At 40.0% G+C, this 27799-nt stretch overlaps 2 protein-coding genes across 2 annotated transcripts; both read left to right on the forward strand.

The window, feature by feature from the left end:
• Positions 1 to 598: 598 nt before the first annotated feature.
• Positions 599 to 18722, forward strand: PWP2 (PWP2 small subunit processome component). The gene is made up of 21 exons (XM_065677069.1): positions 599 to 723; positions 798 to 910; positions 1814 to 1908; positions 2292 to 2391; positions 3417 to 3560; positions 3990 to 4125; positions 4632 to 4852; positions 5764 to 5907; positions 6655 to 6725; positions 7398 to 7534; positions 8661 to 8809; positions 9752 to 9899; positions 11079 to 11229; positions 11555 to 11735; positions 12653 to 12800; positions 13907 to 14015; positions 14473 to 14538; positions 14923 to 15141; positions 16271 to 16421; positions 17525 to 17599; positions 17773 to 18722. Exons 1-21 carry the CDS (start codon positions 706 to 708, stop codon positions 17930 to 17932), a joined length of 2736 nt encoding a protein of 911 aa, XP_065533141.1. The 5' UTR covers positions 599 to 705; the 3' UTR covers positions 17933 to 18722.
• A 1727-nt stretch (positions 18723 to 20449) lies between these two features.
• On the forward strand, positions 20450 to 27463 carry GATD3 (glutamine amidotransferase class 1 domain containing 3). The gene is made up of 7 exons (XM_065677070.1): positions 20450 to 20688; positions 22978 to 23030; positions 23818 to 23931; positions 24303 to 24422; positions 25264 to 25356; positions 25678 to 25834; positions 26451 to 27463. The coding sequence occupies exons 1-7, from the start codon at positions 20575 to 20577 to the stop codon at positions 26577 to 26579; spliced, it is 780 nt and encodes a 259-aa protein (XP_065533142.1). The 5' UTR covers positions 20450 to 20574; the 3' UTR covers positions 26580 to 27463.
• Positions 27464 to 27799: the final 336 nt, after the last annotated feature.

Raw genomic sequence — 27799 nt, forward strand, 5'->3', positions numbered from 1 at the left:
CCACCACTTGCCTTGACAGCCTGTACCAATACCTGATTACCGTCTCAGTGAAGGAATTTTCCTCAATCTAAGGCCCCCCCCCCCGGCACAGCTTGAGGCCATTTCCTCTTGTCCTATCACTTGTTACTTGGGAAAATATACCTACCCCCACCTCACTACAACCTCTTTTCAGGTAGTTGTAGAGTGATAAAGTGCCCCCTGAGCCTTCTCCAGAGTAGCCAACCCCAGCTCCCTCAGCCGTTGCCTATCACACCTGTGCTCCAGGACCTTCACCTAGAAGGGCCTTCACTTTTACGTCCCGGGCAGCCCCGCTGCCACCGGGGAACCTCACACACACGCACATCCCGCCGCTCTCCGTTCGTACTCCCGCTCCGCCTCCCCTGGCTCCCTTCACGATCGGGAGCCCCGCGCCCAGCAGCGGTATCTCGAGGGAAACTGAGAGCGACTGACCGGCGGCGAGGCCGGGTGACGGCATGGGCTGTGCCAACGCGTAGGGGGGGCAGCCCGAGCGCTGCAGAACGGGCTGAACCACGGAGCCCTTTGTTTCGGGCAACAGTCCCCCCCTCTGCATCGGAAGGCCGGCGGGAAGCCACCGCCTCCTCTCCGTACGCATGCGTGGGAGTGCCGCGCCGGCGCTGCCGCGTTTCCGTGTCCCCCGGTGCCGGCCGTGGCTCCACGCGTTCCTCACGTGCGGCCGCCGCTGCCATGAAGTTCGCGTATCGGGTGAGTGCCGCCCGCGTGCGACCCTGCCGCCTTCCCCCTGCCTTCTTAACCGCAGTTCCCCTTTCCCTTCGCAGTTCTCCGGCCTGCTGGGCACCGTGTACCGCCGCGGGAACCTCACCTTCACCCGCGATGGCAGCTCCCTCATCAGCCCCGTGGGGAACAGGATCTCCGTCTTTGACCTGAAGAAGTAAGCGAGGCCCAGTGTCTGTCTCTTCCCTCCATGCCTCCCGGGCTTCCCGCAGGTCATTGGCCTAGCTCTCCGCCAGCCCCCTACCCAGACCCCCCCGTAGGCGGCACGGCACGGCGGCAGGCAAGTCCGTGTTGTCCATGGGAGGTGGGCACAGTGCTCCCTGCGCCGCCGCCGCCGCAGCTGCTGCGGTTTGGGGCTCTCCAGGGTGGTTTGCTGTGTAAAACACCCTGAATTACCGTGGCTTAGCCTTGAGAGGTAGAATCCTGCCTAGCAGAGTAGCCGTTGAGGCGTTTGCACGGTGTAGGTTTCTGTACATAGGCCTGTGAGGAGTATAGGATAAGAAGGATGTAAAAGCGTGTGTTAGAAACAAAAAAGGGGGAAAGATGACTTGTGTTGGATTCAGTTGTATGGTTTTCTCATGTGTTTCTGAGAGGCTGCTGCCACAGGTTGCCCAGAGAAGCTGTGGCTGCTCCATCCCTGGAAGTGTTCAAGTCCAGGTTGGATGGGGCCTTGAGCAACCTGGTCTAGTGGAAGGTGTCCCTGCCCATGGCAAGGGGGGTGGAACTAAGATGGCCTTAAAGGTCCCTTCCAACCCAGACTGTTCTATGTTTTCTTGTATATGTCAAGGTCTAGGCTGTCATCTGCCCTTTGCTATAGGCCAGAGAGTGATGATTGATTAATGAAAATTAATTAATTGATATTGATTGGTGCTCATTATGCTGGTATTCTGGTCAGGGGCTCATCTCTTACATAGTTGGTGTTTATGGGATTGTGAAAGCTAAAGAAAATCATGGGGGTTTTACATCTAGGTGTATTCTGTGGCTTTAAGGTATCAAACCATATTTCATTGTTACTGAAGATGACTCGTACCAAATTTACTGTTTTATCTTTTCCTTGCAGCAATAAGTGTGAGACACTCCCATTGGCTACACGGCTTAATATTGTGTGCGTGGGACTCTCTCCAGATGGAAGTCTTGCCATTCTGATTGATGAAGGTACTTTTATAAAGGAGGCATTTATTTTGTAAAAGAATGTCAGAAAAATACAGCCTCAAGAGGGGGAAGATGAGTACCTGGTGTATTGCTAGGTATTCAGCCTTAACACAAATCAGAAGTGCTCTGCTTTAAAAATTATGTTAGAATTTCTGCGGAAGATATCTTCTTTTACAGAACTTAAGAAGAACTTATTTACAGAATTTAGGTAGTGAATTGTGATTTTGATTATATTTTTCTTGTTAATAATATGAAGCACACTGTCATGAAACCTTTCTGAGGAGGTACTTCCCCCCAGCTTAAGGAAAGAAACTAAAGCTTGCTAAGGTTATGGTTTCTGTGGGAATTTGATTATTTCCACAATCCTTCTTTTTCTGTGCTTACAGAGGGAGCTGCCTTGCTTGTCAGTTTGATTGGGAAATGTGTGATACACCACTTCTACTTTCACAAGCCAGTTCACAGTGTGAGCTTTTCCCCTAATGGCAAGTAAGTAAAATGTGTGTGCTTTAGAACAAAACAACAGAAAGTACCCCATAAACTAGTTGTGATTTTGAAGACATTCTGACCAATCTGGGATGATCCTTACTGATTAGTGTAGGGGGTATTTTATCTGTAAAGCTGAGAGGGGAAGAAAAGAGGAAAAGCAAAGCCTTGGAAACAGATACTGTCAGGAAAGTTGCCTGTAACACATGTTGTTTGTGGTAGGGCTCTTTGAAATGAAGAAGGTTTGCTGTGAGTTTTAACTGCTGTTATGTGTGGCATAAGGTGAAAGACCCCACAGGGAGACAGTGCTGCGGGGTTGCACGATAGCACTTGTGTCAGTGCAGTTTCACTACTGACTTGGGTCAGTGTTTGGGTTAGTCTAAGAAAACTGTGCTACTGAAAGAGGCAGTTCTCTGAATCCAGTGCTTCTGTTTACATCCCTTATATTTTAACTGCATGGTCACAGGTCTGAAGTGCGGTGATATAAATGTTCGAAGAGTCAGAAGGGTAAGAGGAAAAAGTGCAAACTCCCCTCTTGGTAGCATTTCTCAGTTGGATTGACTTAAAGTGATCCCGAATGAGGTTTTTGAGTTAAAGTTGGAATCACAGTTCTATGTTAGGGAATTATACTGGCAGCAGGACCAGATTAAAAGATATGTGTAACAGGGGTGTAGATGCTTTGTGTTGCTGAAAGTGGCTGATATGTGGAGGTGAAGAGAGGTTGAAATAGAGTATCGTGGTTTGAATGTTTGAACTTTTTTTTCCTTTGTGAGAATTGGACAGCAAGTATTTCATTATTCAACTGAAGTGATTTTTACTGAAGGTTTTCTGGTTTACATCATGTAAGTTGGGGGCTAATAACAACCTGGAAATAATTTTTTGTTTTTCATTCAAAAGCAGTCTATATTTATCATTTCAATAACACAGTAACCATTTTTAACATTGTTTTGTTTCATTGTATTGCAGTCTGTACTGAACAGTTGTTTGCTTTAACAGCTTTGTGTGCAATTTTTCCCCACACATGACAGGAAATTTGTGATTACAAAAGACAATGTTGCTCTTATGTACCATGCTCCTGGGAAGAAGAGAGAATTTAATGCATTTGTTCTGGACAAAACTTACTATGGTCCATATGATGAAACAACTTGTATTGACTGGACTGATGATTCCAAGTGAGTTGTTAAACCGAAGTGCTGTCTCCCTGCCCATGTTCTTAATACTCGCATGCATGTTGCAGTCTGTTTTCTTTGCTTAGTATTGTACTAGCTTTAAAAACTCTTTCTGGCTCTTCTGATTCTCATTCTGTGTTGAATTAAGAAAAATGTGTTTAGGCAGACTAAACAGAAAGTATAAAATGTGCAAGGATCAGCAGTGGATTCTTGCTTGAAAAATGCCTAGTTATGTATAAAAGAAACGTATCTTAGGAATGCAAGCACTCCATCTACCTTTGTTAGAGTTGCCAAGCTCAGTTTAAAGCTCTGTTGTGTGTAAAATTACTTTTAAGTTAGTGACTGGTGTCTTCTTGCTCATGATGTTCTCCACCCCATGAATTGGGGTTTTGCAAACCAGTATTCTAATTCAGATTGCCTTTTCTTTTGTAGATGTTTCGCAGTAGGGAGCAAGGACATGTCTACATGGGTGTTCGGAGCAGAACGGTGGGCAAACTTGATCTACTACTCACTTGGAGGGCACAAGGATGTAATAGTGGCCTGCTTTTTTGAAGAGAACAGTCTAGATGTATGTATAATCACAAAACATTCTTAAGATTATGCTTCAACTATTTTAATAATAAAATTTATCTGTAGGTAAGGATGATGACTGTTTTGATAATATCTCAGAATTTAGAAAATCTGTAAGTAAGATGTCTCAGTTCCTCAGCTGTGATTGGGAGTTTACAACACCATGAGTGTTTGAAGAAGTAAACTTTAGGAGGGAGGGTAAATTACTTAAAATAGCTCCCTTGAAAAATAACAGTTTTAATGTGAAAAAATAATTGGCTGTAATGGTAACTGGTAATCAAATTGCCATTGGTCTTTGCAAAAATTACCTGAGGGCAGGTAAAGTAAATCATCACTTCTCAGGGCAAGTGATTTTTTCTGAAAGCACGTTGGGTTCTAGAGGACTAAGTCATGTATTATAATAACAGAGTGCAGATTTGCTAACTCTTCTGCTTGTCTGTATTTGTAACAGGACAGCAGAGTACAAAACACAGGTATTGTACAATAATTCTGTTTGTGTTCTAGCTGTACACAATTAGCCAGGATGCAGCTCTCTGTGTGTGGCAGTGTGATACAGAGCTTGATGGTTTGAAGCCCATGCCCCCTAAAAACGCAGCTAGAGAAAAGGATGCAGCAGGAGATGATGAAGAGTTTCTTGAAGAGCCAAAGGGTGAAGAAATTCATGGAAAAGCCAATCCAAGTGAACAAGAGACTAGAGAAAAGGTTAAATATTCACGTGTTGCAAAGTAAGTGATTCAAGTCTATAGACTTTGAGTTCTTGCAAGAAGAGATTGGATAACTTCAAGAGGTGACAGCAGTGTTCTATAAAGATAGTTCATCAGCCTCTTTGGTGAACACTTTGGAGATGCTTTCCGGAAGGATCTCCATGTCTGTCAATACCAAAGGAGGTGTGGCTTACAAAGAGAATTGTAAGATAGTCACAGCATTTACCTTTGATTGAAGAAGGGTAATGTTCATAAGCAATCTCTTGTCAGTGGAGTTGAAGGAGGAGGTACAGGATGTATGTAGGGGCCATCTGGGAGCACCTGACATCAAGCTTTTGTTCTCAGTCTCTCTGACTGTTAAGGAGGTATAAAGTAAGTACCCTACCCCAACCTGTGGTGGAATTAGCTTTGGTGAGCATCACTTCCAGACTGAAGGAATTCAGAGTATGCAGCCATTGGATAATGTTCAGATATTCTTTTTATTTGACTATCATGTGGTGCTTACCTGTTCAATTTCAGCAAGGGATATAGCTACAAACTGAGAAGACCTTTTCTAGGCAATAGTATTTATGACTGTTGCTTCAATTCCGTGAATTCAATTCCTCTGTAAGAGGACTCGCAGTGAATGCGTGGAGCCATCCACATTAAGGCATTAGATAATAGGAAATGCACAGTGCAGTCCCTTTCATTGTGTGTGATCAGGTACCCTTCTTATAATCAGGTTACTGTAGCAGCTGTAAACATTGCGGAAAAGAAGAGAATTGGCTTTCACTAGCTATGTAAAGTACATATATTAGCAATTTCTGGAACTACTGCTTTTTAGTTTTATTGTAGAATACCTTGATCAGAATTATTTGACCTGTATTTAAATGCATCTGTCATTGCATGCTTTTCTTTCACATTCAGTTTGCTTCTAACTTTTTTGATGCCAGGTATTTTTTCAATAAGGAAGGAGATTTTAATAACCTGACATGTGCAGCCTATCACAAGAAAACACACCTTTTAGTCACTGGTTTTGCCTCTGGAATCTTTCACCTCCATGAGCTTCCAGATTTCAATCTGATCCACTCGTTGAGGTGAGGTATGGGGTTGTTGGGTTTTGGGTTTGTTTGGTTTTGTGTCGGAGATACGTTTTTTAGGGAGGTTTCTTATTTGAGAAGTAACTATGTTTAATACTGAAGGATGAATAATCAGAGCACAAAAATCTTAAAACAGGAGTGTCTGTTTAGTATTGTAATTTCTGGAAAGGCAGGATCATAGTTAGACGTACCTAATAAATACCATACAGCTGCATTCCATAGCTTATTATGCAAAAGTTTGAGTGAGGAACTCCTGCATACTTAGTTGTTGGCTATAGGTTTCTTTAACATTGTGAACTTTGTTCTCAGCTTATTTGCAGAAAATAAAGACAATACTGGAGGAAAGGGGGAAGTTCTGCATATGTAATATCTGTAAATTGTCTCTAAGTTGAAAAAAAAAATATTTTCCATTGCTCTGTGATGCTAAAGAACGCATAATGTCCCTGCTTAAAAAATATTTTTTTTCTTTTTCTTGAACGTGGGGAGTTTTACTCTGTGCTGGCAAGTACATCTTTGTTCGGCATGTGGATATTCTGTCTTCATTCCGAATAAGGCAGTATTGCCTGTTTGATGTTTTTGAGTATAACAAGGCAAGAATTTTTGTGAGGTTTTTGATGTTACAGTAATACAAAAGTTTAGTAATCAAAGAACTTGCTTGAACACAGGTAATAAACCCCACATTTGAAGTTTTATCACACAAGGCATGAAAGCACAAGTTTGTTTATTGAGTGATTCTCTCTTCAGTATTTCAGACCAAAGGATAGCTTCCATTTCTATCAACGGTACTGGTGACTGGATTGCCTTTGGATGTTCAGGTTTGTCAATTTTTTTGGTCTGTATTCATGGAAAAATGAGGAATGTTGTGGGCATGCGAGCCCTAATTCCTCTTACTCATCTTACCCCCAAATGTTAGTTTTGTTAATAATTTATAGTCTCATCTCTGTAGTGTCTAGATATAATAAAGCAAGTATCCCTAATCAGTTTCTCCTCACAGAGTTCTTGTGATTCAGGAAAGTGTTGTGTTGACAAAGGCAAAAAAAAAAAAAGATGTCATGTATGAAAACTCTACAGAATTATGATAAAGCCCATAGCCTTTGTAATTTATAATATGCTTTTGTTCTGCACCGAGTCTCTCTTCCTTTGCCACTTGTTGCACATGTCATTTTTCAAAGCTGCCTGTATCTTCCAACTTTCCTACCCAGTCCATAATGGTTTGCATTATAATCAAGATTATACCTGTATGTGTAGCCCTACTTTTCTTTCCATCTAATTTATCATCTGGTTGATAGCATTGCTGTTGCAGAATTGAGACTGTTAATGCAAATAACAACTCCTGCTTTTTGAGGAAAGTTGCCTTGATCTTATAAAAGGGAAAGGGCTTTTGTTAGTATTGATAGATGCATGATGCAGGCTGTCTGTATCAAACTATGCTTGCATTTGCAGGGTCATTGTATTCTTAATTCTGGTTAATCCTTCTGCGTTTACAGGTTTGGGTCAGCTCCTGGTGTGGGAATGGCAAAGCGAGTCCTACGTGCTGAAGCAGCAGGGACATTTCAACAGCATGGTTTCATTAGCATATTCTCCAGATGGACAGTACATCGTAACTGGAGGGGAGGATGGGAAAGTAAGTGAGGCAGTAGTAATGAGACACGAACTTGAGTCTTAATAACATAGTAAAGAGCTTGAATTTTTAATTTATCTAAAAAGCTCCTTTACTGTAAATGAATGTGTTTTTCTTAATATAAAGTCGTATTTTTTTGCTCCTCAAGTGTTCTGATTTTTCTCTTGAATATATATATTTTGGTTTATTATTACTGGTATCCTCTACAGATTGCATCACTCATGCTATTTAGCTGATGATTTTTTAATCATTATAGATGCCAATCACCATAAACACAAAAAGATCTAATTCATTAACTGTTAACTTACATCTGCTTGTAGTGATTCCATGAGATTTTGAAATGAATGAACTTCACCCAAGTTCGTGTCCTTTTAATAATTGGTTTTGATGTGAAAGCAATTTAAAATTATTTATAAAATTGCAATCCCTAAAGAGATTTTTCTGAAATGTACCACTGCAGAAGCTTGTGTTCTTTTAAAGAAAAACTAGCTTCTTATGAATGACTTGTACTGCAATGACAGGTACCTTTGTTGGTTTTCTAAAGATGTTTTGTAGTGTAATCCCACAGTCTCTTGGCAGGTAAATGGGACAAAGATAGTATCTTATTTTCTATCAAAACTTGTGAATGTCAGAAAAAGACATGCCACTTCATGGTTTCTGCCATTTGGATACTAAATTGGCCAAACCCCAGAAGTCTCAAACTGCATGTAGCTAAAAGCATAACATCTTTCTTCAATGGGAAAAACCCCATAATATCAATAATTGTAACTTCTGGAATGGCTTTGCAGTTAGTTTTGAATTTGACACTTGATTAGACAGTATGAAGTTTGGGAACCGAAAATGCTCAGTAAGTGCTACAGCTTTCCAAGAAAACTAACCTTGTTTCAAAATTTTTTTTGTGTATCTCCACTTAGATTTTTATGTTGTATGTGTGTCTTCAGGGGTTTAATGATAAGCTGTGGCCTGTTTGTCTCACTTGTACAGAATTCCTTACCAATAGTTTTGAAAATCCTTTATGCTATTGCAGAGTTCTAAGACTGACTTCTTTATTCTTCTACTACCTTACCTTTACATTCTGTCTGAACTGCTGATGGAAATTCTGATAAAGCTTTCCTTTTCTCTCATGCAGGTGAAAGTGTGGAACACTTCAAGTAGCTTCTGTTTTGTCACTTTTACAGAACATACCAGTGGTGTGACTGCTGTAACTTTTACTTCCAATGGTTATGTCATTTTGAGTGCTTCCCTAGATGGAACAGTGCGTGCTTTTGATCTACACAGGTAATTCTTCAAAAAAGCTTTTGTGTGTCATATAGTCTTTAGTTGCTGCTAAGTGATGTTTAGTCTGACCAAGGACTTTGTGAGTCTCCTGCTCTGCCAGGGAGGAGGGGAAGCCGGGAGGAAGCAGAGACAGGACACCTGACCCAAACTGACCAAAGAGGTATTCCATGCCACAGCACGTCATGCCCAGTATGTAAAACTGGGGGCAGTTACCCGGAAGGGATATCACTGCTGGGGTTGGGCTGGGTATCAGTTGGCAGGTGGTGAGCGGTTGTATTCTCTTCCCTTGTTATTTCCTTTATCATTATTATTATTATTGGTGGTAGCAGCAGTGGTTTGTGTTATACCTTAGTTACTGGACTGTTCTTATCTCAACCCGTGGCAGTTACATTCTTTAGATTCTCCTCCCCATCCCTCTGGGAGCGGGGTGGGGGGAAAGGCAGGGAGGGGAAGGTGAGGAGTGAGAGAGAGACTGCGTGGTCTGATTTACAGCTGGGGTTAAACCACGACACTGCTCTTGCCTCCTATTTAGTAATTAGGAATTTTATCATTCCTACTACTCAAAGGGGGAGAAGGCAGCCAGAATAACTTAACAGAATGCTTGCCATCATTTTAGTGATGAAGCTATTTTAATAAAACTGTATACAGAACTGGATGTGTAAATGAGCCTGTGCTTTCTAAAGAATGGGCGTATGCTGTGTAGTAGAAGAAAGCTCTTCTGTTTGAGTATTTCTGGCTGCTGTTTCTAGAAAGTTGTTAATACCTTTTTTTGAATCATAGAATTATGCTGAGGCTTTGCATCTGATTTTATACAAATAATATTTTTTCCATAGATAGCTTAAAAGACTTTACAAGTAAAACGAAATACCTTTTCAAGAAAGTTTGTAAATCAGCTGTTTAAATCTACCTGAAACATTTTCATAATTTTCACATTTACCACAGGTACCGCAATTTCCGTACCTTTACATCTCCACGACCAAGTCAGTTCTCTTGTTTAGCTGTGGACTCCAGTGGTGAGATTGTGTCAGCTGGTTCACAGGATTCCTTTGAAATATTCATCTGGTCAATGCAGAGTGGAAGGCTGCTAGATGTAAGGACCTACAGTGTTGGGGGGCTTGAATGTAACACATAATATAGATTGTGATGATCCTAAGTACTTTTGGGATTTGTTGGAGGTTTTTAGTACAACATTGTTTTGTTGTATTTGAGAACTAGAGCTGCTCTATGTTACTCTTGGCAATTTTTGATTGTTGCATGGAGGCTATACTGGATTTTTGTGGGGAAAATGTTTTTAGAATTTTGGAGCTGATGAAGTAACACCAGTATTGCTGAGCTAACACATGGACATGAGAGTCTTTCCTCCAGTAGCTCTTCAGAGATACTGTTTTCTACATGGTTTTGGTTTGTCTGGTTTTGGGTTTTTTTCCAAGTAATGAAGAAATTTTAGGTGCTGTCCGAAGACTTTGATACGGATTTCATGGACAGTTTTGCTGGAGCAAAGCAGGGCACAGTTTCTTGTGTAGAAGATTTTTCATGTGTAGGGTGAGAAATAACCCACTGTCTTGCTGCTAGTTTGAAAAGCATTCTGTTCAGAGTAGATGTAATAAAGCAAGGACATGGTACTTCTGAGCAATTCAAACTCACTTGCTGTTTTTAATTCTTAAGCATTATTGTACATGTTGTACAAGTAGATGAACTAAGCAATTTATGCATGTAATTTGGCATAGCTGTTGAATACTGATCACTGTAGTAACTCAGCATATACTTGAGTGCATCTCCAGAGTTTTTAGTTTCTTTCCTTGATTTCTTTTGAGAGGAGCAGGAACTCCATGCTATAAAAAATCTGTATTACTCTTATTCACAGTTCTTACTAGCGTTTTTTTCTTTAATATTTTCGGATGCAAGACACAATGAATTATCAGAGCAATGACTTGCTTTTTCACAACTGATCTGATTGTTCTGACATGGGGGTGGGGGAAGCACACTGTATTCCTAAGTCTTGGTCTCTAAAGAGCCTACGTGCATGCATAAGAATGGTTGCAGAGGTCTATGCAGTGGTTGTACTTCAGTGATTTTAAAAAACCCAAGAACTTGTGAAAATGAAAAGTTGGGAGTCACTGGTATGCATCATGCCACATGTGCAAAAGTGAACTCAAGCATATGTGGACAAGTCAGTCATGGTTTCATTGCTGTATTTAGAGTTTACTGAATGCAGACTACATTAATTTGTTTTTCACCTAATTCCATGTTATAATTTTTCTTTTATTAGGTCTTATCGGGTCATGAGGGCCCCATCAGCAGTTTGTCCTTTAACCCAATGAAGTGTGTTCTAGCTAGTGCCTCTTGGGATAAAACTGTCAAGTTATGGGATATGTTAGAAAGCTGGAGAACTAAGGAGACATTTATGTTGAACTCAGATGGTAACCTTTATTTCATCTTTTATCAAATATAAAAACACTATTAAAAATATTTCAAGAATGAACAAGGCAAATATAGACATTTATTCTTGGTAATGAAAACCAAAAGTTGAGATATTTCTCTCAACTTATTAAATCACTTTGATTTAATACTGGCTTTAGCTTTATAATTAGCTAAACATTTGCATGTTTTCCAGAGAAAAAGTAGTCATGCTTGTTACTCTGAATCTTTTTCTAGTAGTTGAGATAAGATCCTAGAAAAATATAGTGTATTTTACTTCAAAAATATCCTCACAGCATTTTGAACTATTGATCGAATTCTTTGCAGTTCTTGTTGTTGCTTTCCGTCCCGATGGCAAGGAGCTTGCAGTTGCTGCTTTGAATGGACAGATAACATTTTGGGATCATGAAAATGCAGTGCAAACTGGCTCAATTGAGGGAAGGCATGATCTCCAGATGGGAAGGAAGGAGCTTGACAAAATAACTGCCAAACAATCAGCCAAGGGAAAGTAAGTAAATGAGACTGCAGTGAAAAGAGGTATCTTTTGAATTGCATGAACATTTTAGAGTGCATCTGCTGTTCAAGTATTTTTATTCTGATGTTGGATTTTAAATGACTGCCTGACTTGACATCTGGATGGATCCTTCTTGTCTTCTGCTTTGTCCACCTACTGATCAGATCTTTTTTGTCAGTTATAAACTTGGGTTGGCAGCATAATATTGAGCTGCTCATGGCAAGTTGTTCACTTGCTAAATGTGGTAGGTTTTTAAGTGTGTATCTTGCTATGTAAGCACTAGTATGTAATTACTGTTAGTGTCTAGAAACTTACATTTTTAAAAGAAGTCCTATATGCTGTGGGGTTTATTACACATGCTACTATGCAATGTGAAGTAATGTTTGAAGGCAAGTTGTGTTTTGTCAAAAAGTGCAACATAGAAAGTCAAGTTTCATTCTTTTCTTTTTCCCTTGAACCTCTCCTTTTTTTTACCTCTGTGCTGCTCCCACTCAAAACAAAATGGGAAAAGGAAACCCTTACTTTTTTTCTCAAATGTTTTGTTTGTTTGTTTGTTTGTTTGTTGTTTTTTTTTTTTGTGATGAGCTCTCAAACCTCTCTTTAAAACATATCGTTACAGTTTTTTCTCTAGCTTTTTGACCATCCATAGTGTAGGGTGTAGTTGAGAGCTCATTCATTGAGCTGACATTCAGAATCAGAAGTGTGGCAGTACTTCAGAAAGCTGTTGAACTTCTGAATTATTTGCAGTTCATAGTAAAGCACCAAGTACTTGTTTGTGGTAAACGATTTTGCATGTCAAGTACATACTGTGTGAGTGAAGATCTCTGCTTTTCCTATGAAATGGTTATTCTTGTGTGTCTTCCAGCTCAAATGTGGCAGTGGAATTAACTACTTTCTCTTTTTCTTTCCAGATCTTTTACTACTCTGTGTTACTCAGCAGATGGTCAGTCTATTCTGGCAGGTGGATTGTCAAAATTTGTCTGTATATATAATGTCAAGGAGCAGATTCTCATGAAAAAATTTGAAATCTCATGCAACTTTTCTTTAGATGCAATGGAGGTATGTGACCACAGGAGTCAGGTTTTTTTCACTCCCCCACCCCTTTGGTTTTGGTGTTAACATCTCATTGCGTGAGATTCATGAATGTTTTGTTAAGCAGAGGTCTGTTTTCTTAGTTTTGTGCAGGAGAGTAGTAAGGAAGTATTTTACAGAAAACAAAATTAATTAAAATTAATTCCTGACATTAAGCTAACTACTAAAGTCTTGTCAGATTGCAGTGTTTGTACTGAATGAGCAGAACCCTTAAGCATAGTTAAGTCAGTTGGCACTTAACTTAAAATTGAAAATTTAAACTATCAATATTTTGTAACTTTCCCTGGGTGTCAGTTGCTTGTGTTAGCAAAGAAATGAAGGATTTTATTTTGGATGCAGAACAGCATCACTGACCTTTACAAACTGGGTTTCTGAATATTGCCAAAAGCAAAATTAAGTTCCTTTAAAGTGAACGATGAAAAGCATCAGAAAGAACAAAATTCTGGTAACCCTTTTTGCCATCCCCTTGTCTGGGAGAATGAGGGTTATTCCCGTGTTCATGTCAGGCTGTATTTGACTGTGGTTCCAAGTATGTTGTGGTTTTTTTTTTTAACAAGAGTGGAGCAGCCTTTGTTGCTCTGCTGCCCTCTTTTGTGGTAGTGTATCTCAACATGTGGCTTAAAAGGATATCAGAAATCAGACTGCTAGAAAAGAGTCCTGGAGGGGATGGATGTTTTAAAATGGAGAGCAGGGAAGTCCCTAAAACATTTGCATAGCTGTCAGCCCTTCTATTAGCATGATGCAGTTATGGAACCTGAAGGGGAAGAAGAATAGGGCTGCATTTGAGGAAATACTGTATGTCTTAAGTAGAACAACATTATAATAATGTGAAACCACAGTCCAAACTGAGTTGTGCTGTTCTGAGGCCTTAAGAGCAAAGCAGCCTGAGTCGCATCTGTGGTTGGATGCTGTTGCCTGGTATTGTGAAATAGGCAGTTTCTCCATGATTTTGGAAGAAAGTGTAGCGAAATAATTATTAGACAACTCCTAAATGTTAGGAAGAATTTTCAGTTAGCATACGTGTTTGAGAGGAGTTTCAGTGCAGTGGATGTGGAACTTACTTGTTTTTCTAGGAGTACTTAGATCGGAGAAAAATGACTGAATTTGGCAGCATGGCTCTGATTGATGGAGGAGCTGGAGATGAAGATGGTGTTGCCATTCCCCTTCCTGGAGTAAAAAGAGGTATGGTTTTTGGTTTTGCTGTGTTCTTACTAGTTTTTTGTGGATCAAAACCTTTGACATAGACTTGATACCAGATAAGAAGGGTTTAAATTGTTCAGCTCAGTTTTAAAGTTAAAATTACCTAAATGTTCTGTAGCTGCAGGAATCTGTTACATGGGTGTTCAGGTGATGGATGGGTGGGTCCTTTTGCATAGTAAAAGCAGCAGGAAACAGGTCTCCTGGGTATGGAACCCAGTAGCGATGATTTAATTTTCAAAGAGCAGAATTCAGTCCCACTGATTCAGCTATAGGGTCTCCTGGGCATGGACTGACTTTTACTTACCTTGTCTTTAACTCTGCCAAGTTTTGGCATGTTCTGCATTATTTATCAGCATAATGATAACAGTGTAGTTAGAGTTGATAGCTAGACTGGGAACTTTGGTGAATATCTTAAATCACTTTTAAACTTCTCTTTTAGGTGACATGAGTTATCGACATTTTAAACCGGAAATAAGAGTGACTTGCCTGCGATTCTCTCCTACAGGTGAGTATTAACAATAAATATAGGCTTATTCTTTTCATTTGATAGTAACAAAAAAAAATAGAGAATTGGATGAGTAATAATGAAGTACAAATGGCTTGGAGATGGTGTCTCTAGATGTTACACAGTGCTGCTAGGTTTGTAGGCTAGTTTCCCACATAGTGGATAATTGGGAAACAGAAGCATGTATCACTTTCAGCATCATCATCAATATACATCATTTTTCACATGTACTGTCATTGCTGACAGTCATCCATCAATGATGCATGGCTTTCAGTCTTACCCACATCTTGTAAATAATGAAGAGTCACCTGTTTATCATTACTCTTTTGTTTCTATCCTAGAAAACTCAGCTGTGTTCTTAAATATTGTTGACTTCTCTTCTAGGACGAAGTTGGGCAGCCACCACCACAGAGGGTCTCCTTATCTATTCACTTGACGCTGGGCTAATTTTTGATCCTTTTGAGCTGGATATTGATGTCACACCGAGCAATATACGAAAAACACTGCATCAAAAGGAATACACTAAGGCTATTGTCATGGCCTTCAAGCTGAATGAAAAAAAACTAATTCAGGAGGTCGTAGAGGGTGTACCTAGTGATGAAGGCGAGTAGATCTTCCATTAAATTAAAATCTCTGTAAGCAGAGATGTGTAAGCTAAATAAGCTGAGCTGTAAAGGGCAGAGTTTAGCTCTTGGGGAGCTGGGGGGGGAGAAGTATAACACTGATGTCTACTGTAGCTGAAGACTAAAGATTAAGAAAGGGTATTTTATTAAAAAAAAAAAAAAAGACAAAAACCCCAGAAGAAACACCACAACTTTTTAATGCAGTATTTAATTTTACCAATTTGCAGCATGCTCCTGTATTAGCATATAACTGTGTAAATTTTACCAATTTGTGTAAATTTACTGTGTAAATTTACCAATTTTACCAATACTGTGCAAATTTTACCAATTTGCAGCATGCTCATGTATTAGCATATAACTGTGCTGGCAGTTAACCAGATACTGGGCTTGTAGTGTCAAGGAAGTAGTCAACAGTTTGAGGGAAGCAATTAGTCTTCTCTGTTGAGCACTTGTGAGGCCACATCAGGAGTCCTGTGCTTTGGACTTGACAGTACAAGAAAGACTTTGATACTCTGGAGCATCTGGTGGGGGGCTTGGAGAATTATTAGAGGGCCGGAGTGTATGACAGCTGAGGAGAGGCTTAAGAGAGCTGAGTTTGTTCACCTCAAAAGAAAAGGGCAATATTTTTACTGCCTTCAAGTGCCTAACAGGTGTTAAAAATAAGACAGAAACAGAACTGAAGTTGCAGAATCATAGAATCACAGAATGGTTAAGGTTGGAGAGATCCTTCAGTAGTTACCTAGTCCAACCCCCTGTTACTGACATAATCAGTAAAGTGTAGTTACACTGAAAGAGGAGGAGAGGGTGGAAGTTCTAAAGGAGAGCTGATGGGGGAAAGTTTTCTGTTAAGAGGAAGAACTTGGAGGCGAGGAAGGGCAGGGTGTTACGTTCTTGCTTTTAAATACGGTAGTGATTGGAAAGCTCAAAAAGGAAAGACAGGTACGGTACCCTGAAATGGAATCAAGACTGACTTTTTGTTTCCTTTTTTTGTTTGTTTGTTTCTTTGTTTTGGGGTTGTTCTGTTTTGTTTTTCCTTCCTCATGCTTTACTGTGGTCTCTTTCACATTATTCAACTTTGATGGCTATGAGCCTTTTTCCTTTTTGCGCAGTTGATGTTGTCTGCTCATCACTCCCAGACCTGTACGTAGAGAAAGTGTTGGAGTTCCTGGCCTCTGCATTTGAGATATCTTGTCATTTAGAGTTCTATCTTATTTGGGCTCATAAGTTGCTCATGCTGCATGGACAGAAACTGAAAACAAGGTGAGATCTTGTGAAAGTCAAAACACTGACAAACAGTTTAAAATTGGTTTTCCTGTCAGCTTAGGATTTGTACTTAACATTTGCTGACATTCTAAGACAATGCATAGACAACAATTAAAACTACTTTTTTTCCTACAACTTCTTTGCTAATGGTAAAAGTTACAGTTTGAACTTGATGATCTTAAAGATCTTTTCCAACCTGAATGATTCTATGATTCTAACAAGTGTGTATAATAGAATTGGAATGCATAATAGGAATTTTGAGGATAAATTGCAAAAAAGTGTTTTGCAGCTATTACAGGTAAAATTTAGCATAGCTTGCTTAGCCTAAAAGCACATAAAGATTCCAAGAGCGATCGTAGGATTTTAGAATTTGCATTTTTAAACAATTATGCATATTAGTTGTAATGAAAAAATAATGTGCAGGTACGACTGCATTTTTAGCATTTTTATAGGCTTATGATTATAGCACACACTCTTAGCTTGTTAGTACTCTGCTTTTCTACATCATTCTTTATAACTACATGGCCCTTGTCTGTGAATGACATTCAGCCAACCCAAAGTATAGAGTTTATAGACTTTCAGGAACAAAAAGTAGACAACTTTGCAAATTTAAAATAAGTTAACTGAGAAGTAATATGAGAAGGAGTCTTGCAGGTTAAAAGAAACAGTGCATTGTTTAATGCTTTCCTTGCTTCAACATGGGTATTCATGTTTTAGTTACTTAAATGACTGGAAAATATTTTCCCCTTTGGTTACTCTTAAAGTAGAAGAAGACAATTTAAAACAAACTGTTCCTTGTTCAGAAAGTATTGTAGTAACTGGAAGGAACTGTTATCATTACATTGAGCAGAATGAGTTCTTCAAGCTGCAGTTTTACATTAGGAAAAAAATGGTTTCTGGCAATATTCTGTTTGTGTTGAGATAATTATTGAAGGCTGAGTCAAAAGCAAAGAGCTTTTGTTTATTTAGTATTGTCTTAAAATGTTCATACTGAAAAGTTAACATGTATGCTTGTTCAAGTTTTGTGAGTACAGAAAAGTTCTAGACTTCCATGTGTACATATAAATTGCACCGCAAATTGCATGTTTTCTGCATTGAAGGTCAGTGAAGCTGCTCCCTGTGATCCAGTTCCTTCAGAAAAGCATCCAACGTCATTTTGAAGATGTTTCAAAACTGTATGTATTGTTAAATTTAAAAGTTTATATCAAAACCCTGCACAAAAGTGTAGAGTAATTGGGGGATATTAGTCTGGTGTTAGAACTTTTGATATAATCTTATTTTAAAGGTGTTTTTATTTTAAGAGGAAAATGGTATCTTATTTTTAACTTATTCCTATTTATTTTTACAGCTGTGAATGGAATATCTACAATATTAAATATGCATTGGCCCTGTCACAACAGCGGGGTATGAAACGTCAGGCAGAAGAACCATCAGAAGATGAAGAAAACTTGGATTCTGATAGCGATTATCTTATGCAAGAAGTTCATAAAGACAATTCAAGTTCCTAGTTACTCTGTGAGAAGGAGAAGACTCAAGACAATAATTTTATGCAGTGGTATTCACTGAGAATGACTGGCCCTCATAGTGGCACAATTCAGCTGTTCTTAACAGTGTGGATGGAGTTACATGTGAGTTAGTTGGAGAAATGTAGGATAGACAAAGTGCTATCCATGGCGTATTTGCTGTGCCCTTTGGCCATAACAACTCGACAGCATTGATTTCTTAATTGATTTTTTTATAGATATATTATTATTATTCCTGATTTCAATAAGGAAAAAAAGTGTTCTTCTATAGGTGAAGTTAGAAGTCTGACTGGAAAAAATGCATTCTCTATTAAAAATGCATTGTATGTAGGTGAAATATTGCGAGTTTTGTGATGTAGGCTTGTCATACTTTGGACTTTTTTTTTTTTTTTTTTTTAATCCTGTTTTAAAATCATTCTTAATTGGAGGTCTACAGATGGTGCTCAACTTAAATGTTTTACTTGGTTTTAATACCTATGTGTTACTGGAACACTGTTTTCCTAGTTCTGTAACACCCAAATCTGATGAAGTTTCAACAATGAGGATAAATGATATATCCATAGCAATGTATATGAGAGAAAATTTACTGGACTGTACAACTTTTGCAGAGGTTTAATTATTGTGAGCTACTGTAGTAAAAATTTGTTTGAAAAATACAAACTTAATGCAACTTGAACTTTAAGAGAATGTGGTACAAATATTTCTGATTAAAGCCCTTGTTTTGTTTTTTAAAGTATTTTTAATTAACATATTAAAATCTGAAGCTTTCAATTTCCTAGGGTTTTGTGAATTCATGTGAAACTGGCAAGTAATGACAGTGAGGTCCTTAATACAAGGAACAATACCCGTGCTTGTAATACTTTCAGGCCACATGTTGAAAGGGCTCTGTTTAATGAAGGTACTGCACATACTAATTTTTTTTTTATCTCCAGTGTATTCTGTTCTTCTGGATTTGTTTTCTAGTCACTTTCCTCTCCTGGAATAGAGGAGAGGTATGAATAATAAAAACTGCTGAAGAAAAGACGTACAGTCAGTTTGTAGAATTTCAGTATATAAAACAAAGATACACTTGCTACTTAAATCATAACAAACATAAAAACCTGGTTTGGGGTTATAGTCTTCACGCTCAAAACATGTATGAAGATGAAGGCTTCTCAAAATGTGTTTTAGAACGTACAAGAGCCTTGAGAGGAGGTGAAGAGGGGTAGTGTAGCACCAGTTATATATAAGGATGTGTTCTAGTTGCATTAGTCACTTGGCTTACGCTGTTACAAGCTTCTAGATAATCAAAACATTTTATGATGCACATGAAAGCCAGTACAATTATCCAGTGTGCCCTACCATCTTCATAGAAAGAGTAATGATGATATACCAGGGTTTAAGCCTGGTCCAAAGTTTGGCTTGATCGTTGTGCTTGCTGGCATAATTTGTGAGTCTGACAATGGCTCATGTGGGCTGGGGTTTGGTTTTGAACCAGTGCTTGATTTGAGCTGATCATACATAGATCATAGAATGGTTTGGGTTGGAAAGGACTTTAAGATCATCCAGTTCTAACCCCCCAGCCATGGTCAGGGACACCTCCCACTAGGCCAAGGTGCTCAAGGCTCTGTCCAGCCTGGCCTTGGCTCCATCTTCCAGGGATGGAGCTTTTGTACCACTCTCACAGTAAAGAACTTCCTTATATCTAACCTAAATCTCCCCTGTTTTAAGTTTGAACCTGTTACCCCTTGTCCTATCACTACGGTCCCTCATGAAGAAAACATTTTCAGCATCCTTGTAGACCCCTTCAGATACTGAAAGGCTGCTCCACGCAGCCTTCTCTTCTCCAGGCTGAACAGCCCCAACTTCCTCAGGCTGTCTTCATATGGGAGGTGCTCCAGTCCCCTGATCATCCTCGTGGCCCTCCTCTGGACCTACTCCAACAGCTCCATGTCCTTGAGGACACCAGAACTGCACACAGTACTCCACGTGGGGGCTCATGGGAGCAGAGTAGAGATGTCTACATGTGTTTCAACAGGACTGTCTTATATGTAGCTTTGTTTCCTTAATAAAGGAGAAGAGGGGGAAAAGATAGAGCAGCAGCTTTCACTTTTCACAAGGAGATTTATCAGTGATGAACCTTAGCACTGTTTAACCTTTATCTTTCTCTCTATTCTTTAAAAGCAAAACACTATTTCATAAGATCCTAGGACGAAAGAAGTGAATCTGCCCCTGTATGTTGGTTTATTTATCCTGTTCCTGTTAACAGTTACAGCCTCAGCAGCCCCTTGTTGCCCTCGGCCTGGTGTGCTCCCCCTGGGGCGGGCTGCACGCAGCTCGTGGCTACCCCCTCTCACTTGCAAAAGGAAGCTGGTGCTGCTAGGCTTGTGTTAAATACACGTGCCAAGGTTTTTTTTTTTTTTTGTGCATATTTAGTTTTTACTCTTTTTGGTTTGTCACCGCGTTATTACTACTAAATAAGGTTAGCGAAGGGACCAAGGGCCTGCAGGCCTCAGCGCGGGCCCCTCCCTGCCTCCAGGGGGCGCCGCCAAGGGCGCAGCGGCCTGCCGTTGTTCCGCGGCCCGGCGCGGCCCTACCGTAGCGGCCTACCCGGTTTCCCGTCCGCCACCCTCATACCGCCTGCGGCCATGCTGGCCCCCCGCGGGCTGCCGCTGTTCACCGCGCTGCGGTGGGCAGCGCCCGGCCTCCTTGCCTCCTTCCACTCCTCCGCTCCGAGCCTCCGCCCCGCCCGCGTCGCTGTGGTGAGTAGGAGGAGGAAGAGGCCCCGGCGGCCTTGGGCTGGGGGGGGGGGAAGCGGGGCAGCTCCGCAGCTCCGCGCAGAAAGGGTTAGTTTTGGTTTTGTTTTCCTGACTGTCACCATGCACCCTCAGCCCCGTGCCGTCGGAGGGCGCTTCTGCCGCTGGGGTCGCTGCGGCGGTGGGATTGGTAGGGCTGAGAGGGTATGGCGTGGCGTCGGGCCGAGGGACGACTCGCCTGGTTGCAGCGACAGCTTGGAAAGCCTTGGGAGAAGCTGAAATCGTATCACAGAATGCAAGGTTGGAGAGGGATCTCAAGGATCACCTGGTCCAACCTTTCTGGCCAAAGCATGACCTAGACTAGATGTCTCAGCACCCTGTCCAGCCGAATCTTTAAAGTGTCCGGTGCTGGGGAATCCACCACTTCCCTGGGAAAGTTATTCCAATGGCTGATTGTTCTCATTGTGAAAAATTTTCCTCTGTGCCCAGCTGGGATCTCCCCAGGAGTAACTTGTGCCCGTTACCCCTCCTGTTTTCCGTGTGAGTCCTTGTAAAAAGGGAGTAGCCACTCTTTTAAGCACTGGAACATGGTGATAAGGTGAGCTGCCTTTTCTCAAGGCTGAGCAAACCCATATGAGGGTATGGTGCAGCCACAGGCTGCTAAAGGAAAATTTAGGCTGTAGATAGCATCCCAAGTGGAAACACAGTTTTTGAGCTCTTTGAAGCTCGAGCTTTTCATTGTCTTGACAGCGTAAAATGTAAAGAAATAAGTAGGCATCACCTGCCGAAGAAGTCTGGGACAGAGTTAGCTCAGAACAAGCAGAAAGCCAGTCCAGGTGTCTGAAAGGTAGTTTACTAGGAATGCTGTCATTTGAGCAAATGACAGGATTTTAAAACAAATGTTCCTGTTGACACTGGTGACATAAATTTCTGACTGTGGTAGAAGACAGATTTGTCACAAGCAGGTATTGAAATAACAGAGGAGGATAGTGGTTTAGTGCTTTGGCTGCAGTGAGTTTCAAAAACATTTAAAAGGTGTTGCTTACAGGAAATAACTTTAGAATAATTGCTTGTATTTATTCAGTCTGAATTCTTAATAATAATTATTCATTATTCAGTCTGAATTAAATGAAAGACAAAAAGTTGAAAAGTAGAAGGTGGCTCTTCAGTATCGGAGCAGTGAAATTGTAATTGGGATTAATGCAGACAGAAGAACATTAATGCATCTTATTCATTTGGTGAAGTGATAGTAGGTGTGCCTGTACGAGCAGAGGACTGGGTGTTGTGATCTGAAACCCCTTTCATGTCCAGTGTTTCTAAGACAGTTTCACTTGCGAGTTTCTGTTCATGTGTCTGTGATTAAAAATTTCAAGCTCTTGAAAACTTGAGATAAAACCAGGAGGGAAAAGAGTAAAGTTAATAAATGGACTTTTTTGAACTGGTTTTCCTTTCAAAACAACCAACCAAACAAAAAACCCTACAAGTGTTTATATATATACTTTCAGAAACTAGATAATTCTTTGGGGGTTTCTTGTTCTGGTTTTGTTTTGTTCTTATAATTGCCTTTTTCCCAGGTTTTTTTTTTTAATGTTTCTTTTTCTCCTTCCTTCTGCTTTGTGATAGACTCTCTCCATCAACACAAGGATAGCTCAATGCTTTGTGCTTTTTTGTTCTCCATTGTGTATAAACAAACCGAAAATGTTGTTAGATTGGTAGTAAGGAAAAGTATGGCTAATATAGAATAATTGATTAAAAGGGATTTAGCTACTGATCTCTGATGTGGATCCCCAGGCAAAATACAGCAGCAGGTAAAATATCTTATGCCAAGTGCACTTTTATCCCACTTCTGTGTGTTTACCTAGGTGAGAACTTATCTCACACAGATACGGACACTTCATAAATAGATGTGTGACACTCAGAGTAGCCTGCTGTGTGCACAATCAAAACATACCTAAGGATATCGTATCGGTTTATTAACTCTGAGGAATAAATGCACAAGCCAGTAAATAAATCGTAGTTATTTCTGAGACTTGTCTGTGATGGGGAGCTATAAATAGGAAATGTCAGTTCTTCAGTGTGTCAAATGGTGACACCGGTGCTAATAGCATCACGTTGACTGGCTTATTTAAGGAGCTCATTGCTAAGTTGTTTTTTGCAGGGGTTGGAGGAGGTTTGTTGTTGGGATTTTTTTTAGGTTGTGGCAGGTTTTTTTGTTTGTTTGTAATCTCACAAAGCTTGTGAAAGATCCTATAGGAAGTTTTGTATCACCTGAAATTCTTGATTTTCTTACTGCAGGTCTTATCTGGTTGTGGTGTCTACGATGGCACAGAAATTCATGAAGCTTCAGCGTAAGTCGCTTTTATAAAACTGTAGGCTCCAAAAACATCTCCTTCACATTACAGAAGTCTGTTGAATTTAGTTTTGCTCTCTCTGGCAATGAAAATTGCCCTGAAAGATGTATGATGAAGCTTCATAGTTTTCTCACAGCATAATTGGGACCTTAGGCCATCTTCTTGCAGTTTTCGGTGATTGTCCAAAAGCGGAGCACAGCGCATGCAATGCGAGAGCAGTGAGTTTGAGGGAGACTGTCTTTCCTTCAGAAACAGAAATTCAGAGTTCCAGAGTCTCTCTTAAGAGAGTTAAGTAAAGACTTCATTTCACAATCACTTTGAGTTTCTGTTCCTGCAGCTAAATCTAACACTAGAATTGTTCATGCTTAAATTGTATTATTAACTCTTAGTGTTAATTGCTAAGAGATACTTCACCTACACCCAGACTAAGTGTATGCATAGGTATGTTAATTGTGGGACTCTTCCGTAATACCTGGGGACTTGCAATGAGAAAGGAAGTTTTTATTGTTCTGGTTGCATTTTTATTGTTCTGCCTCCATAAGAGCACTGAACAAAGAAACTTGTCTCTAGCTTACCTGACCCTGCCTCCAAACTGACTTTATGTTCTGCTTTGCACTTTGGTGTTACATACAAGGATTCTACTGCTGTGTGCTTAGTGTGCTTTGATAAGAGATGAGTTTTATTTCTTCTTTCAAAATCAGGTGGTAGAATATTTGTAGCAAGATCGGGGCCAGGTAAAGCCTTCCTACTAGTTTTACAGCGTGTTTTATCTCTGTTTTTATAGCATACTGGTACACCTGAGTCGTGGGGGAGCTAAGGTTCAGATGTATGCTCCAGATGTTCCTCAGATGCATGTTGTTGACCACAGCAAAGGGCAACCAGCTGAAGCTGAGTCAAGGTAAAGTCAGTGTTTTATGTGTTTTCCGTGACTGCTCTGCCCAGCACAGTGACAGCTGCACATTCTTCAGACGTAGCAGCCTGTAACTGCATTTGTAGCACTTTGCTGACAGGCTTTAGTAGCTTCATGCTATCTGGTATTTTGACTGGAGAGAAAATACTAAATGAGCTTTCTGGGCTTGATTATATACAGTCTTCTAATGCCTGTGTTTCCCAGTAGAAGTATTTCAGAAGCATCAAGTAGCTTCAGTTACTGAGTACCACTGTTCTTATTGGTTCGTCCCTTTCCTCTTCCTCTGTCAAAACTTTCTGTATGCTTTCTTGTGCACAAATGCTTAATTAATCTCCTTGTTTTATTTCTGTTTCTTCAAGGAACGTTTTAGTGGAATCTGCAAGGATTGCTCGTGGTAAAATTGCAAGTCTGGCTAAACTTACGACAGCAGACCATGATGCTGTGATATTCCCTGGTGGATTTGGGGCTGCTAAAAACTTGTGAGTGCCAACTAACTATCAGACTCCTTAACTAACTATTCAAGATCAACTATGACTCACACAATAAAACCAGGAAGCAATAAATGTCCTTATTTACTACATACGTAACCACTACTTAATAAGGAAAACTCCTTTCAAAGTGTTGGGAGTTCAGTTGTGTTGTTCACGATTGTTTCCAGTTGTAAATCTTACTGGCATTGTCACTTTCTAAATTTTCCAAACCGTGTTGGTGAGAATTGGTGAGAGTGTAGATAATGCAGATGAAATCCTTTTCCCTGTACTCTTGTGATGATTCTTTTTTGGGCCTGACTGAGGGAAGTGAGGGGAAAACTTCTGTAGTTTCAGGTGTTCTTACTGCTATTACGCTGTTTCTTCATGTCTTGACTACCAAGAAGTCCCCTCTTGCATTACTAACAATAAAACAACAGCTAGCTCAAAATAAAAAGAGAAAAAAAAGTGTTAGCTGTGGGAAATACTGATTATCTTGTTATTGACCTGCCATTTTGTTGGCTTTGAGAAACCTGAATGTTATTCCCCATTTCTTTGTATGTATTTTTTTCTGTGAAAACGTTGTTGTTCCACTTCTCAGTAATCCTAGAAAGCTGATTTGATAATTCCTATTCCTAGATGCTTATATCAAGTAAGGAACTTCCTGACATACCAAAGCCTTAGAAGTGAGTCAGTTTGGCTAAAGCATTGATGATCAACTGCAGGCTTTTTCAGCCACATTTTAGAAGCTATTAAGCTTGTGATGACCCTTGAAAGCCGGTATAGGGGCAGATGGGCAGACATCACTAGTAGGTTTATATTGAGGTACGTATAAAGTTTCTTCTTGTGGCAGGTCTACCTTTGCTGTTGATGGGAAAGATTGCAAGGTGAACAGAGAAGTTGAACGTGTCTTGAAAGACTTCCACAAAGCAGGCAAACCTATTGGGTATGTATATTAGTTGGAGGGGCATTTATTTGATAATGTGAGCATGGAGACAGCATCTATTTTGTTGAAATGTGCAGCTGTTGGAACTAGAAAAAGCATCTTCCTTTTTATATCAGATGTAGCTTATTTTTTTTTTAATGTGTTTTTCAAGATTCATGTGTGAGTAGGTCTTTGTCAAAGAAGCTAGAAAATGCTGAGTGAAAGTTGCCTTGTGATGTTTTTCAGATTTGTAAGACTATGTCCATTTGAATCTTTTCAATTATGACTGAGTTTCAAAAGAGAGCCATTGTAGAATCACTCCTGTAATTCCTTTTGTTGCAGTCTTTGCTGCATTTCACCAGTGTTGGCAGCAAAGGTTCTCTCTGGTGCTGAAGTAACTGTGGGCCATGAAGAAGAGGAAGGTGGCAAGTGGCCTTATGCTGGGACTGCAGGAGCTATTAAAGAACTGGGAGGAAAGCATTATGTGAAAGAAGTAACTATATCCTTTCCTGTTAATTGCCATGTTGAGAGACACTTTAGTAATGTGTCATTACAGTAGTGGATGCATGCAGGATCTCTGTGCTTCTACTTACCATTTAGTGGGAATATACAGTGTATAGCAGACAGCATGCAATATAGCACATGATTAGAAACATTGTCTTCTGTACACAACTGTGTTATTAGGAGTCATTCTCAGTCATTGCCATAGAACTCCTTGGACATGAAATAAATGCTGAGTGAATTTGCACATGAAATTGGCATGAGCTACAGCTGGTCAGTTCTCTTTGAGATTTTCTTTCTTTTCCTGTAGGCTAATGCTATAATCAAACTGTACTCAGAGACATTTTATTACAGTCAGTAAATTTTGCAGGTTTTCTTGTGTTTCTGAGTGTTCTCGTGAGTGCTCATGCAGTGTTTGTATTTCTGGCAAAAATAGCTTCTAGTATCTTGGACTACAGGTTGCAGCTGTCTTTACAGCTGGACAGTATGATGTATTTGTACGTGATATTTTTATAGGATAGTGGAGTTGCGAGGTTTTTTGTCAGTGATGGTTTATTTTGCAGACAGCTTCTGCAAGTGAGGCATAGGCTGTGTTTTCCTTAACTCCTTTTTACGAAGCTCATGTGGATACAAAAAACAAGGTGGTGACTACCCCAGCATTTATGTGTGAAACAGAATTACATCATATCTTTGATGGCATTGGGGCCATGGTCAAGAATGTCCTAAAATTAACTGGCAAATAAAAAAAATAAATTGAGAAATGTTTAAATTTAGGGTGTATTATCAAATATAATATGGACCAATGGAAACATTTTCACCTGCTTGTCCTTTTCACAGTCCAGTGAATCCTGATACAAAGCTGATTGATTCCCACCTGCAGGGCTTTCCCTGCCCTTCTTGTGAGAGGAGCCTGCAGAATGGCTTATGAAGTACAAGCAGTCTGGCCTGTGACATGGAGTGTTTTCTTGAGTTTTTCCAGCTGAAGAGAGTTGTGCAGATGTATTCTGAAACCAGTCCTTCCAGTGCACCAGTGCCAAATCATCTCTATGGGGACAAAAAGAGACTAAAGGCCCTTTCAGAAGCCGGGGGCAGATGTATTATAGGGCTATAGCAGATATGGTGGCAGTGTCTCTAGTGGAAGAAGAATGTGAGTAGAGAGGAATTACTGCGTGGTTCAAGATCTGTGAGCTGAGGGCTGTATCAGTGAGCAGAAAGCCTGGATCAGCTGTCAAGGGAATAGACATCTCCCAGATCTTAACTTAGCATGGTATTAATTAAAAGATTAATGTTTCATTTTTCCATTTCAAGTAATCCTGTTTCCACAAAGGAGCCATTCTGAATATCAATCAGCAGCAGGCTACATCTTAACTGCCACAACACTAGCACTTTGAAAAACTCATCCATTGGCCCATTATCACTAAAAAAGTCTTGAAGGAGAAAATATCCGCTGATGTGCCGCACAATTTTTAAGGATAATAACCATGTAAAAGTATGATTAGTAGTGGATGGAAAAAACAGCCTCAAATTATCCCCACTTTCCCTGCCTTAGGGTAATAAAGCTTTCTCCAAAGAAACATTGTTGAATGTATGGAATAACGATGTATAAATAAATTAACTTCTGCCTTTATTTCATCCTTGTCCCTTCACTTTTGTTTCAGAGCTGTCTTGGATAACTTACACTGGTTGATACATTCTAGCAGGTTTCTGCTTTTGGGGTCTCTTCAGGTCTTTGGCCCACTTTTCTCATACAGAATTCAGTAGTCTGTTTCCCCTTTTCCGAGATATTTGTCAACTTTTGATTCAGCAGGAAGTAACATTTCTCAAATTAAAACAAGGAAAGAAAATGACACCCCTTACCTTGTATTAAAGTTCCTCTTGCATGACAGACATGCCAAAGAGAACCCATATTTTTAAGACAGAAATGTATGCTACATAAATGAGATCTACAAGCCTTAGGATGGTT

Source organism: Lathamus discolor, chromosome 4 (assembly GCF_037157495.1).
Source record: "Lathamus discolor isolate bLatDis1 chromosome 4, bLatDis1.hap1, whole genome shotgun sequence".
Lineage (NCBI taxonomy): Eukaryota > Metazoa > Chordata > Aves > Psittaciformes > Psittacidae > Lathamus > Lathamus discolor.

Bases quoted from the DNA above. Each gene is read 5' to 3' on its own strand.
- GATD3 (XM_065677070.1), top strand. From the start codon at position 20,575: ATGCTGGCCCCCCGCGGGCTGCCGCTGTTCACCGCGCTGCGGTGGGCA. The intron at 20,689-22,977 runs GTGAGTAGGAGG...TTCTTACTGCAG, and splicing joins GCCCCGCCCGCGTCGCTGTG to GTCTTATCTGGTTGTGGTGT. The intron at 24,423-25,263 runs GTGAGTGCCAAC...TTCTTGTGGCAG, and splicing joins TTTGGGGCTGCTAAAAACTT to GTCTACCTTTGCTGTTGATG.
- PWP2 (XM_065677069.1), top strand. The intron at 5,908-6,654 runs GTGAGGTATGGG...TTCTCTCTTCAG, and splicing joins AATCTGATCCACTCGTTGAG to TATTTCAGACCAAAGGATAG. The intron at 11,736-12,652 runs GTAAGTAAATGA...TTTTCTTTCCAG, and splicing joins AAACAATCAGCCAAGGGAAA to ATCTTTTACTACTCTGTGTT.